At 55.5% G+C, this 14112-nt stretch overlaps 1 protein-coding gene across 5 annotated transcripts in view; it reads left to right on the forward strand.

Annotated features, from left to right (window-relative positions):
- DUSP8 (dual specificity phosphatase 8) overlaps nt 1–14112 on the forward strand; it is a 46732-nt gene that overhangs the window by 26412 nt on the left and 6208 nt on the right. Inside the window, exon 1 of one of the 5 annotated variants that reach the window (XM_054171799.1) lies at nt 7967–8134. The exons of the other annotated variants lie outside the window; for them this stretch is intronic. Within the exon in view, the coding sequence (XP_054027774.1) occupies nt 8017–8134 (118 nt within the window). The 5' untranslated portion in view covers nt 7967–8016. Of the gene's footprint in view, nt 1–7966; nt 8135–14112 lie in introns of those variants that run through there. 5 annotated transcript variants of the gene reach the window in all.

Below are 14112 nucleotides of genomic sequence, written 5' to 3' on the forward strand. Positions count from 1 at the left end.
TTAAGCAGCCCTGGTATGGAACACAGGCCACCAGTAGCTGGAGAAAACGGGAACTGAAATGTAGAAGAGTGGGTTTTGGGGTGGGGGCAGGGTTTGACATGGAAACCATGACTGGAAGTGGCTGCAGAGAGCATCCAGGGGTAGGCTGCCACAGATGACACAGCTTCCTCCTGCCTGTGGTCTGGGTTGGCTTAGAAGCAGCTCCACAGGGCTTGGGAAGTTTGGGATGGGATGTGAGGCCAGGTCTGATTCTGGACCCTCACCCTGGTGGGGGTTGACTCCTTGGTCTGTCCATTCTAGGCTCAGGCACCTTGTCCTGCCCCAAACCATCCTGTGTCCAAGGTTGAGGTCCTCACTTGTGACCCTGGTGGGGACATGGGCTGCTGAAATCTCAGGATCCTGTCCCTAAAAGGATGCCAGCACCCCAAAAATCCCCATCCTGATGATCCCCAGCCCACAGTGGCAGCCCTTCTGTGCTCCCCAGCCCTGACAGATGTGCCACACATCCTTGCCTCAGTGTCCCTATCTTTTGACTACTCTTTCTTGCCTCCATCTCATCATTTTTGTGATAGCACTGGGGAGAATGGAACAAAACCAGAAATGTGTAGATTGAGATTGGAGGTTAGGAAGCAGTTGTTCCCCATGAGGGTGGTGAGAGCCTGGCACAGGTTGCCCAGGGAGGTGGTGGAAGCCTCATCCCTGGAGGTGTTTGCAGCCAGGCTGGAGGTGGCTGTGAGCAACCTGCTGTGGTGTGAGGTGTCCCTGCCCATGGCAGGGGGTTTGGGACTGGCTGCTCCTTGAGGTCCCTTCCAACCCTAACAACTCTGTGATTCTTCAGAGCCTTGAAGCAGCTGACAGAGGCTGATGGGCAAGAACAGGGGGAGCTGGGGGTGGCAGGAGCGGCAGCAGGGATCCCCTCAAGGGTTAACAGCCCAGCAAGCAACGATTCCAGCAGGGCTGGGAAGGAGGAATCTGAGTCAATTATTCCCAGTCTTGGAAATCATCAGCTTCTCTTCTCTTTAACTTCTTTTCTTTTCTTTTTTTTTTTTTTGCTTTTCTTTTCTTTTCTTTTCTTTAATTGTGTCAGTATAAATAGTGCTGCTCACTGCCCTCCATCCGTGGGAGCAGAGAGCCTGTTGATTTATATGGTTTTCCTGACATCACATGAAGTGGTGGAAAACTGAATGGAGCCAACATTTTTCCTGCATTACGTAATGCCCCCTCCCTCCCTCCCAGCCCAGCTCTGCTATTCCTGCAGGAGCCTGACTGTTCTTTAACCTTTGTTTACTTCAGCACAAACCCTCAGGGTTTTGCCTTTTTTATGCTATTTTTTTTTTGCCTTTTCTTTGCTTTTTTTTTTTTTTCCCCTCCCATCCCCCACTCTTCTCTTTCCCCCTCTGCAAAGCCCAGCTTGGGTTTTATTAACAGCCATTATCTGTTTATGAAGCAGCAGCAGCAGCAGCAGCAGCAGCAACGTCTGGCTCCATCACTCCCTGATGGCTCCTGCTTGCCATTTCTTGTGTTGGAGCCTGGCCAGGGCTGTGGTGTTTGTGTGTGTGTGGTGCTGAGTTCCTGGGTGCTGAGCTTCCCCAGCTCCTCTCTGTTTGTCCAGCTGTCATGGAGGGTGGGGAGATTTTCCTTCGCTCCCATTTGGTGACTAAAAGTGACAGCTGAGGGCTCGGGCTGCTCAGCCCCACGATGCTTGGGCACGCATCCTGTCCTTCCTGCCGGTCCTTGGGCTGGGTGCTTTCTCTGTAGGTCAGCTGGGGACAACAGCAGGGTGGCAGTAGAGGTCCCCACAGCCTGGAGTGCTGGGCTTGGGACCCCCATGCAGCGCAGAGGCTCTTCCCATCACCATGTCGTGCTTTGTCGTGGCGATATCGCGCTCCGACCTGAAACTGGCCCCTCGCTCGCGTTCCCAGCCGGAGTCATGAGCTTTTCATCTGGCTCAGCAGCGTCTGTGAGATCATCTTCAGCACCCCCCCAACACCCCACACCACCACCCCCCCAGCACCCCCCACCCCCCTCTGCTTTGTACCAATTCTTCAAGGAATGTTTAAATTTTCCAGTCCTGTTCTTTCTAAATTTGGAGAGTCTGTTTACTCCCCGGATTCGGAAAGAATGTCCCAAGATCAGCAGCGAGAAATCCCTCCCAGCCCTCTGCTCACCATCCTCCTCCTCCTCAGGGCAGTGCTGGCCAGGACCCAGCTCCCTGCCAAGTGGGAAGAGCTGTCAGTGCCTGGTGGTGGTGATCTGGAGGGGGCTGGGATTTGGGGGATTTCAGGGGGGAATCTACCCAAGGCAGGTGACTTCAGAGCGGATAAAATGAGGTGGTGAGGAAGGAAAGGGGATTTCCACTGCAGGAGCTGCCTCAGGCAGGAGAGGGTGCAGCCCTGGCTGGAATTATCTTTAGAAACAAGGACTCTGGGAGAAAGGATTTTAATAAAATAAAGAAAAAATGCCTCTTTTTTTTTTCCCTCTTCTTTTTCCCTTCTCCCCTCTTTTTTTCCCTTCTCCCCTCTTCTTTTTCCCTTCTCCCCTCTTCTTTTTCCCTTCTCCCCTCTTTTTTCCCCTTCTCCCCTCTTTTTTTTCCTTCTCCCCTCTTTTTTTCCGTCTCCCCTCTTTTTTCCCTTCTCCCCTCTTTTTTTTCCTTCTCCCCTCTTTTTTTTCCTTCTCCCCTCTTTTTTTTCTTCTCCCCTCTTTTTTTTCCTTCTCCCCTCTTTTTTTTCCTTCTCCCCTCTTTTTTTTCCTTCTCCCCTCTTTTTTTTCCTTCTCCCCTCTTTTTTTTCCTTCTCCCCTCTTTTTTTTTCCTTCTCCCCTCTTTTTTTTTCCTTCTCCCCTCTTTTTTTTCCTTCTCCCCTCTTTTTTCCTTTTTTTTCTTTTCTCCCTCCTTTTTTCCCTTTTTTCCTCTTTTTTCCCTCTCCTTTTCCTCTTTTTTTTTCCTTTCTTTTCCCTCCTTTTTTTCCTCCTTTTTTTTTTTTGTGTGTGGCTGCATAGGGACAGAAAGGAGGTTAAACATCAGCTGAATGTGGCTTTGCTCCTCCTTGGCTGCAAAGATCGTGATGCTTTTGTATGTTGCCCCATGAGAAGCCACATGCCAGCCTCACATCCCCCTTGCTGCCTTCTCCTCTGGAAAGGTGTCAGGTTGGGGCTGGTTTAAAGGAGAGGAGAAGATGAATTAAATCAACTAAGCCAGGCAGATGCCAAAGCAGTATCTAGGCAGGGCAGAGCAGGGAGGGATTTGCCTTTAGTCAGAGGTCCAGGGGCTGAAGATGGCAATCTGCACCCAAAAAGCAGCTGAAGTACAAATGAGTCCACAAAGGTTCTCATGGCTGATGCTGGAGCTAAAAGCAAGGTCCAGAACCAGAATCAAGGCAGCTTCACAAACCCAAAGTTAAGACAAAAATAACCTAAGGGCTAAGGAAAAGGAGACAGCTCAAGCACCCACACCTTGGTCATCAGTCAGAAGCTGTTTGGTGGGAGTGGGGAGGCAGGACCCCACTGTACCTAGTTATAGGGTGGTCACCTTCCTCATTGCCCACTCTGGACAGCATCATGGCTTCATCTGTCTCCTGGGGACATAGCACATGCAGGTCATAAAGTCCTCTGACTCCAGCAGAGCCCCCGCTCAATGGATGGGCCTGAAGACGTGTAGCTGAAGCATTAGGGCTAATTTAGGTACCCTCAGGCTGCAAGGTCTAAGAGCACTTGTGGACCTGGTGGCATGAATCACAGAATTATTAGGGTTGGAAGGGACCTCAAGGATCATCTAGTTCCAACCCCCCCCTGCCATGGGCAGGGACCCCTCACACTAGATCCATCAGATGTAGCCACAAGATGCTGCCTCTGACCCTCCCACAAGCCCCTCTGCCCACCCGTGGACATCCCCATCTCATATCATGCTGTGCCGAGCCAGAAGCAGCACATCCTCAGCTGGCAGGAGTGTGGGTATGAGTAAGGAGGGATCAGGGATGGGGTGGGTTGGGATGGGATGGGGGAAAATGCTCATATGAGACTTGCAATTTGCTTCTCCCAGGTTTGGGAGTTTTGAAGAACCAATTTTATAGCTAGTGAGAATGGGGGTCCTGGTCCTTCATCTACAAACTGCCCATGTGATCCTTAGGAACAGAAGAAGGATAAGAAGTGCTGGCAGGGGTTTATGCCCAGCTTTTCTCAGGGATGACCAGTGGTGATGCTTTTCTCCTGACTGTCCAGAGGACTGGGCACAGGGTGCTCTGGGCAGCCTGGTGGGAGAGGTGCTTTGTTAAGCATCTAATGGTAACACCAAGGATTGTGATTCTTACAGTCCTGGAGGTTTAGGTGACTCCCTGAACCCACCTCCCTCTTGCTCTAAACATCCCTGGGCTCGTGGCACCAGAGGAATTGTGTTCCTTCCTGCAGTAAAGCATCTGGGATGACTTTGGCCAGGGCAGGACCATGTTTTCTTGCCCTCTAGCCCTACGTCCTGTGGGTGCTGGCATCCAGCCCTGACCACCCAGCCCAGCTGTGGCCTTAGGGAGCGCTCCCAGTCTCCACAGCCCAAGGGGACACGTCACCAGGGTAAGATGCCCCCTTCCCACCCTCTGCCATGACCAGGAGATGCCTGGGAGGGTTTTGGCCCCAGTGGCCCTGGTGGCTGCATCCCTGGGAGGGGTTAAGCCAGGTCATGTATGTGCGAGCTGATTGTATTCCAGACCCATGCTCTAAACCTCCCTCTTTAGCAACGCTGTCGTCAGACAACATGTTTTCCCGATTCTATAATTACCCTGAGGAGCTTCCCCTCCCCCTCCAGCAGCGTTTTTCACCATCAGACCCAGAAAAGGCGAGCAAAAGGGCCCAAGGTGGAGAGGGATGGAGGAGAAGGGGCTGAGGGAAGAGCAGCTCTCGCTGGCTGCCGCTCACAGAGCCGCCCTGTGCTTGCGTTTCTCATGGCTGGAAAGCCGGCAGGAGGAAGGCGACTTCCCCACTGAGAGATCCCCACGGGCAGGAGCTGCTGCCCAGTTATGGTTTCCTTCCTTTGGAGAAGTCTGCCTCCCCTCATCCACCCAACCTTGCCCTGGCCGCACTCGTGAAAGATCAGCCCTGGGTGGGGAGAGGAACTGCTGGCCGCTGCCCAGCTGGGCTGGTGCCAGGACGTGGGTACTGTCACCCTGGGTGTGTCAGTGCTGAACAGGGGCTCACTCTTCTGCCTGAGCTTGCAGAAGGACAACGAAGTCTCTGACCTGGGGCAGCAGAGGTGTGACAAGCAGGACCAGGGAAGCGATTGTGCCTCTGTGCTAAGCAATGGTGAGGTTACACCTTGGGTACTGGGTTTGGTTTTTGGGGCACTCACTAAAAGGAGGACATGGAGGGGCTGGAGTATGTCCTGAGGGAGTCAGGCAAGCAGAAGGCAGCAGTGGAAGGAAGGTGCCTGCTTGTGCACTGCTGGCTTGAGCACAGGTTCACGACTGCACTCCTTAATGGATCACATGCTCCCTGCAGCATCTCCCTCACCTGGCTCAGAGCAGCCAGACAGACACTGCCCTGCATGACCCCACCATGCTTCCCACACCAGTGGAGCTCCAACCACAGCTGATAGAGCAAGTCACAGCTGAAATCACAGAATGACAGAATGGTGGAGGTTGGAAGTGACCTCTGGAGATGATCCAGTCCAACCCTCCTGCCAGAGCAGGATCCCCCACAGCAGCTTGCCCAGGAGCACAATGCCCAGGTGGGTTTGGAATCCCTCCAGAGAAGGAGACTCCACAACCTCTCTGGGCAGCCTGCTCCAGGACTCCATCACCCTCACACCAAAGAATTTTTTCCTCCTGTTCAGATGGAACCTCCTGGGTTCCAATTTGTGCCCATTGTCCCTTGTCCTATGACTGGCACCACTGAGTCTGGCCCCAGCCTCTTGCCCCCAACCCTTTAACTCTTGTTGAGCACTGATCAGATCCTCTCTCAGGCTGCTGTGAATTGCAGCTGGCACTGCCCACCAGCACCGTGCATCCTCCCTAGCCTGGATGAAGGTGGCAAACGCTGGGGAGCACAGATCCCCTGGGTAGCTGCTGCAGGAGCTGCTTCCCCAGCATGGCTCTTGGGGGAACGCTGCTCCTCTCTCTCCCAGCCTAGTTGGAGCAGGCTTTGAATTCTCTCCAACCTCTGACCCACATCTGATAATAATCAAACCATATTTGTTACAACAACAAGGCTCGTTAGGAGGCTGGCTCCACTCGGCTGGGGGGGGAGGGGACAGCACTTAGTTCATGCCAATGACCTCATCTCATGTGATGTCATTCAAAGGAAAAACACTGAAGTCACTCACATATGGCTCAGCCTGGGGTTTTTCAGCCTGTAAAGCTGCAGATTTTCAAAGGCACAATACATGCCTCCCCCCTCCCTCCCTTCCCTCCTCGCTTACTATAATCCTGAATGATTTTCTGGAGGCCTGGGCTCAGACCAATAAACTCATAAGGAGCTGTGTGGAGATGTCTTAAGGAGTCCCATGAGTGGGAAGAGGGGGGACAAGTAATTCTGACCTCCAGGACAAACACAAAGGAGAAAAATACATCACCCCCCCCACCTCCTGCTTTAGAAGCCATGGCTGGTGGGTAGACCCCCAGGGGGGACTGTGGACAGAAATGTTTTACACTGAGGGTGGTGAGACCCTTGGGGATTGCCCAGAAAGGTGGTAGATGTCCCATCCCTGGAACTACTGCAGGTCAAGTTGTTTGGGGCCCTGAGCAACCTGCAGATGTCCCTTGCTGACTGCAGGGCAGCTGGACTAGATCTCCTCTGCGGGTCCCTTCCAACCCAAACCATTCTATGGTTCCTATATGTCCCTTCTAGCTGAACATGTGAGAAGGCTTTACCAGAGAGTGCATCTCCTCCAGCTCCCAGTCCTGCTCTGCTGGGATTAAGCAGTTAACTCCATCTGCCGTGGGTGCACACAGGTGTGAGCAGCTCAGTGCCAGCCCCATTCCCCACCAGCTGCTGGGGCATGGTCATCTCCAGCTGTTTGCAGCTACTCCAGGATAAGCATCTCTCCTGGGTGATCCTCTCTGTGGGGGCATCAAGAGGAAAGACAAACTGGAGCTTAGGGATCTGCTGCCTGGTCCACAGCTCTGCCCTACACAGATAAGCCCAGCTAAGATCCTTTATTCCTGGAACCATTCCAGGTTGTTTGGGGCTCTGAGCAACCTTCTCTCTTGAAGATGTCCTTGCTGACTGCAGGGAGGTTGGACTAGGTGACCTTAAAAGGTCCTTTCCAACCCATACCAGCCTGTGATTCTATGATGCTATGGTGTTAAGTAATTCTGTGTGTGTGTGCCTCAGTTTCCCCTTTGGCGAAGCCAAGATCGTGGCATTGCTCTTCAGATTTGGGATTCCCACTGAAACATCTCCCAGGGGATTCAGGTCAACCCTGCCAGAAGCAGCAGTGGGAAGGGGGGCAGGGCCCCCACCGTGAGGGTTCTGGGGGTACAGCAGGGATGGAGAGCAACGCTTGGGAGGTTCTGACTGTTAAGAGGAGATGTGAGCATCACCACCTTCTTTCCGACTCCCTTATTCATAAATTTCCTCCTTCAGGGCCAAATCCTGCGCTGCTCACAGATCAGCCTGGGCGGGGAGGAAAATGGGGGTTGTGCCTTTAAGCTGGGGGGGCTGCGCTGCGTGTCTGTGTGCTGAGTAAGGAATGCGGCCGCATGCCTGACCCGTTAGCTATGAGCGCGGCGGCGGATGGAGCGGCGGGGCCGCGGTTGCTGCGCCGGGGCTGAGCTCCGCCACCGGCCACCGAGGCAGGAGGAAGACGAAGGTGGCTGGGGAGAAGAGGGGCTACACAAGCCTCCCCCCCGCCACCCCCAAACCCTCCTTGCCTTTTTTTTAAGATTTTTTTTTTTTTTAAGGCTTTTCGTATTTTCAGCCTGAAGGTTGGAGCCACGGGCGGTTGTTGGGGTGGGTTTTTTGTGGGGGGCCTTGGGGTTAGTGGTTTTTTAAGCTGCTGTTTGAAGGAGGGAAGAAGTGCCCCAGCGAGCCTGAATGCCCGTGGATGTAATGATCGCTCCCTCCGAGGACCAGTTCTGGCCAGACATGCGCGAAGGGCAGATGAAGCTGAAAATAAGGGTGCGGAGGATGAAGGAGAGCAGGGAGATGAGAGGTTGGTCCGCCCGGCCGGCTCCGTTCTTGCCCGGGAAGATGGAGGGGGGATGAGGGGAACGAGCCTGCCTTTGCCCGGGGGCTGGAGCCCCTTTTGTGGAGCGGAGCCGGCGAGCAGGGGGCGAGCGGTCGGCAGCTGCCAGCCCCGGGCAAGGTGCGGAGGCAGCTGGGCTGGTCCTGCTGGAAAGGAGCTGCGTGGGGAGGGGGCAACTTCTTCGGACTGTGGGTCCCGCTTGGGGTCCCCTCAGGCTGACCTGGCCTTTTGGGGATTGCTCTGGGAGTCCCCTGAAGCCTCTTCCGTCCTGGCAAGCTGGGTGAGGGTGTGGAAGGAGCAGAGGAGAAGGGAAGGAAGAAAGCTGCAGGAGCCAGGGCAGGCTCTGCCGCCAGCATCTCGTGTGAAAGAGGGTAGGCTTAGATTAGGTTTTGAAACAAAATGAAGTCTTTATTATGAGTGTGGTGAGGCAGAGGAACAGAGAGGTGGTAGGTGCCCCATCTCTGGAATTGTTCAGTGCTGGTCTGGATGAGGCTTTGAGCAACCTGGGCTAGTGGAAGGTGTCCCTGCCCATGGCAAGGGGGTTGGAAGTAGATGATCTTTGAGGTCCCTTCCCACCCAAACCATTCTGTGGTTCTGTGATGTGATCTCGGCTGGTTTGGGTGCTGGTTTGGAGGGGTCACCACATCTCGAGCAAAGAGGGGGTGGTGGCGGTGGGGGAAGGATGAAGAGAGTGAGGGGAGCTGGAAGAGCTCTGTGCTGCTGCTGCCCGCAGCCAGGCAGCTGCCCGACGGAGCCATTTCGCTTCACTGAGGCTGCTGCTGCCTGCCCATCTTTCGGGGGCTTTCAGCCTGACAAGGGGGTTTGCAGTGCTTCCACACACCCCCCCAGTGCCAGGGTGAAGGGCGAGTGGAGGAAGGGGATATTAACTGGAGCAGCTTAAAAATATGCAGAGCCTGGAATGACCTAGATTAGCGAAGGGTTGGATCAAGAAACTTCCCCTCCATCTCCACTTAAAATGGGAGCCTGCTAAAAGTGCTTGACAGGTTTTTGTGGCACGAAGCACATAACCCAGTGATGGTGTCATTAGCAATAAGTCACTCCTGGAAATGACACATTTCTCTTTACTTAGAACGAGTAAGGCTGGTCCAAAGCAGGCACAGTCACTGGAGGGAAATCAAGCCCAGCAGCTCGGGGAGCGTGGCTGTGGTTGTGTGGGTGGAGGGCTTCCTTTCTGCAGCTTTTCCTCTGTGTTTGTTTTGTTTTGTTTTAAGGACATTTTCTGCTTGCTTGAGAGAAAGGGAGTAGGGTCTGGGACCAGCCTGTGAGGCTGGGGTGGGCTGGCACGGGTTGGGAGGCAGCAGGGTGATGTAGCAGCAGATGGGCAGAGGCTGTGCAGGGTGACCACTGGGGAAACGGGGAATTCGCAAGAATCCATAATAGGGCTGATTCATCTGCTCTCTCATCCCCACTGCTTAGGGGAACAAAAAAAATATATGGAGCCAGCAACAGGGTGATGAAATTTGGTGCTGAATGAAGGGAGGGTGAAACCTGCGCTGGGGGAAAGCACGGAGGCTGGGCAGGGGAGTGTGGAGGGGAAAGGGGACCAGGCATGCAGCAGAGATTGCTCTCCGGTGAGCTGGGGGGAAGCAAAGGAGCATTAGCCAAGACAGGGCGAGCTGGCCAGGCTGGGTGGCACTGGGACTTTACCCAGGTGGGTGGGAAGGCTGTGCAAGCAAGTGGGCACTGGGCAACGCTGGCAGGGCTAGGGAAAATCCCAGGGGACTGCAGGGGGACCAGCGAGGAGGAAGGCAGGGGGAAAACGCAGAAGCGTTGGAGGCGGCGGCGGGAAGTGCCGAGGGAGCCCCGCAGCGCCGTGAGTAAGGGTGGCAAGCAGCAGTGTTTCATCACGCCGCCGGCTCAGCTGCCGGCCCCAACAGGCTCCCACCCAGCCTTTCACCGACAGGGACTTTCCCAGCGGCTCCGAGGGCCAGGCCCCTCTGCTTTCCCTGCCTCCGTTCTATCCCAACGCTCAGGCTCGCTGCCCTGCCAAGGCTCGGGGGCTTTGTGAGTCCCCCCCAGCTCCCATCGTCTCCCGCCGTGCCTCAGTTCGGCAAGGTGGTTTGACACTCGGGGATGGCTGTGCCAGAGCACCGGGAGCAGCGCGATGCCAGGGGCGTGGGGCGATGAGGAGGGGGCTTTGAGGCATGCCTGGCGGCCAGCGAGGCAGCTCAGCGGTGCCGGAGCCGTGCTGGCACGGTGGCAGCCCCGGCGCGTGCCCGCTGCCCCTCGCCACGTGCCGGCCTGGCAGCCGCTCCCGGCCACCGCAGGCATCCTAATGAGAGCTGGGCACAGCTCGGCCTCTCGCAGCCCCTTCAGATGCCAGCAGCTTCTGGGTCGAGGGTCTCCAGCGTGAGCGCAGAGGTGAGCTCTGCCGGTGGGGCCGGAGGCTGCTGCCAAAGCTCCAGCGCCTGGGTGGGGGGAATTGGTCTCTGAGCAGCTCCCGGTCCTGCTCTTGAGCACTCCATACAGAAGCACTGAGGCTGGGCTATAAGCCACCTCTTTAATACCCACAGTGGGTCTCCTGCCAGCTGCTGGTGTAACAGCTAGGGGGGTAACAAGGTAGCGTGTGGTGGCTGCTGGCCCAAGGAGGGTTTGTAGCTCCAGCTGGGGCTGTTCCCCTCCTTGCTGACTGATGGCACGGTAGGGTCACTACTTTTTCTGTTTCCTCCTGGAAGCTTTGGGTTGAAAGTGGTGGAGTCCCCATCCCTGGAGGGATCTAAAAGCCATGTAGATGTGGTGCTGAGGGACATGATTTAGCAGTGGACCTGGTAGTGCTGGGTTAATGGTTAGACTTGATGATCTTGCAGGTCTTTTCCAGCCTATGATGCTCCACCATGCATATGGGAGCCTGGTGACCATGACATATGCCTGCTGCTCAGGATGTCCCTGGCCATGCATTTAGGAGACTCATGGGGTTGGTGGTGTTCAAGAGGCAGGTGGTTCTCCCAGAGGGTGTGGGTTTGGGGTGCAGTAGGTGCCCTTTTTCAGCTTCTTGCAGTCATCTGGGCACAGCATTGTGACCAGTGGTTTAAAGGGACTCTGAAGGAGTTGAGCCCACAGGGATGGAGGCCAGTGGGCAGTTTGCAGCTATCAGAGTGAGACATGAGAGGGTTTTCAAGCTCAGTCATCTCTCTGTTTCCACTTTACCCCTGCAGCCTTGGAAGGTGTCCTGGTGTGGGACACAGGGAGCAGCAGGGAGCTGGCACAGCCCTGCTTAATATGCCCCACACCTCCCTTTTATCCCCAGCAGCATCTCTCCTCACTTCCATGCAGCTCAACAGATTGCAAATCCCCAAAGCTGGGGCTTACCACCAGGAGGAAAATGATGCCACACCACATCCCTGTCCTAGCCAGGACTTTGTCAACTTCTGAATCATCCTCCCTGCACCACCACTGCTGCCCTGCCTTGGCAAAGAGGTGATGGGCAATGCCTGAGATATTGTCAGTGTCCCAACCGTGAGTTGGATGTCCCCAGAGACCACCTGAAGGGGACAGCCAAGTCAGCAGAGGGGTCCCCAGGTGTAGCAGTCCAATACCTCTCTCCTTCCACCTTCTGAACCTCTTCCATGCCCATCAGCCCAGCACCAGGACTGAGGCTTTTTGTTCACATTGGCTGTAGCTGTCTCAGGGTCCTCTCCAGTTGCTGGTGCAGAGGCTGGCAGCAGGGTTCCTCATTCTGCAGGTTGCTGCTCAAGGGGAAATCCACAGGGCTCCCCAGCAGCTGTTTGCTGCCACAGCCATGCAGATCAGGGCTGAGGACCTGCAGAGCCTAGCAGGAGGTGGAAGGGTGGCCAGCACCCCCTGAGTGGAGCCTGGGATGGGGGATGAAGTGAGGTTTCAGTCATTGCCCTCTTCTGGCATTAGGTTGCTGCAACATCCCCTGCCTCAGTTTCCCTCTTTCCTCTGGGGTATGACAGCACTCCTCTCCCTGGAGAAAGCTGCATTTCTCTTCAGCCCCAGCTTGAGCTGAACACTTCTGAGGGGTTTTATGTCTCTTAAGGCTCCTCCCTCCTCCATTTTCAGACAGGGGCAGTGAAGGCATCCCCAGTTCTCTCTTAGTTCCTCAAACATCCCCACTTCTCCTGCTGAGCCCCACCTCTGTTTCAGGTAGATGCAGGAAGACACTGGGGTTTTCCAGGGAATAACTCAGGAGTGCTGGAGCCACGAGCAGTGCAGGGACCAGCTCCTCCTCAGCAAACCTGTGCCAGGCTCGAGGGGAGCATCAGGAAGACACCAGAGATCCCCCAGCACCACGTCACATCCAAATCCTTCCTGAGCTTAATCCCACACGTGCCAAGAGAAACAGTGCTCCCAGCACCAGCATTGGGAGTTAAGAGGGAAGACTCCAAAGCCCCAGTGCTGCCCAGCTCCTCACCCCATGGGGCTCCTCCACTCTCTCCCAGCCAAAGCTGGGATCCACTGCTCAGGGTGCAGAGGGGGGAAAGCCCAGGTAACATTTGGAGCCCAGCCAGGGACATTCACTGCCTTTGGGATTGTTTTGAGGAGCTGCTTTGCTCTCTAAAAATGAAAGGCATGCTGGAGCAGCCGGGGTGGGGTGGGGTGAGCGTGGCTTGGAGGTTGGGATGGTGTCGGGTACCCAGCTCCACATCTAGGGTTTCCCCCAAGCCTGAGCTGCCCTCAGCAACTACAAATGTGGGGGAAATGAGGACAGGCAGGATGGGAGTGTGCCCAGCCTCCCAGGCTCAGGGTTGTGTTTGGGGCACACAGAGTGAGCTATGGGCATCATTTTGGGTGCCAGCATCCTCCGGTCTTTGCAGACATCCCTGCCTGCTCCACAGCCCCTCTGCCTGGACTTCCCTGAGCAGGGCTGGCAGAGCCTCTGCTGCCAAGCAAGTGCCAGCAGAAGTGGATGAGGGAAAGAGAGTGGCATGCCCTGGCCTGCTCTGGCTGTGACATCACCCCACACTCCCCACTTTGAAAGGGCAGCACAAAGCTGGGCATGACCCTGGGCAGCTCCTGATGGGGTATGACTGAGCACATGAGGCTGGGGACATGGGGATCAGGCCTCAGGGCTGTGCTTGCCTGCACCCTGCTCCCCCAGAAGGTGCCAGGTTCCTCTGGAGAAATGCCCCTGTTGTTTTGCCTGGGGGTCAAACCTGAGCCCCACTCAACCCTGTGTGCTGCAGGCGTCTCATGGGGCGGCTGAAGGAAACCCCCCACAGGGGTTCTGCTTGAGCATCCCCCAAGCATCAAGGAGGTGTGCTGAAGCGCTGGGTGAAGGAGGGGGGCGGCACAGGGAGGTGGCACACGTGGGCATGGGGCTCTGGCCTGGGAGCTAGGCTCCTCGGCAGCGGGGCCGCAGCAGTGCGAGGATGAGCAGTAACCGGAGCTGTGCTGCACCTGCGCTGGGCCTCCTGCTTTCCCTCTGATTTAATGTCCCAGTTGAGAGGTGATGTCATTTCAGAGGGAGCCAGAGAAGAGGAAGTGCTGGAGAAGATAAGGTGCTTTAACTCTTCCCCTTCCTGGCTTGGCTGGGCTTTGAAGCTGGGAGCTGTGTCAGCTGCCAGCCAGGAGTACATCAGAGAGAGGAGGAAAGAGGTTGGTTGGAGGATACCTTCCTCTTGGGGCAGTGGGAGCTGCTGAGGTGAATGGTGATGGAGGACCTTGGATGTTCACAGATGGTATCAACATGATTTTGTGTGCTCCTCCGGCTTCTCCATCACCTTCATCTCTCAGAGATGTGGGATGGGTTGTCTGCAGTACCAGGCATGCCCCATCACAGCTTGGGTGTCACACCAGCAGCCAGGGAAGTGCTGCAGGAGGATCAGAAGAAATGCTGTGAAGGTGCTGGAGAGGATAGATAGAGGCTGTGACAAGGTTGCCTTGCTCCTGAAGACTGAATGGAAAGGTCCTTACCAAAGACTCATTAAAAGGTCTTGGTTAGCTGTGGAGATGGGCAAGGG

This window comes from Dryobates pubescens, chromosome 22, assembly GCF_014839835.1.
Source record: "Dryobates pubescens isolate bDryPub1 chromosome 22, bDryPub1.pri, whole genome shotgun sequence".
Lineage (NCBI taxonomy): Eukaryota > Metazoa > Chordata > Aves > Piciformes > Picidae > Dryobates > Dryobates pubescens.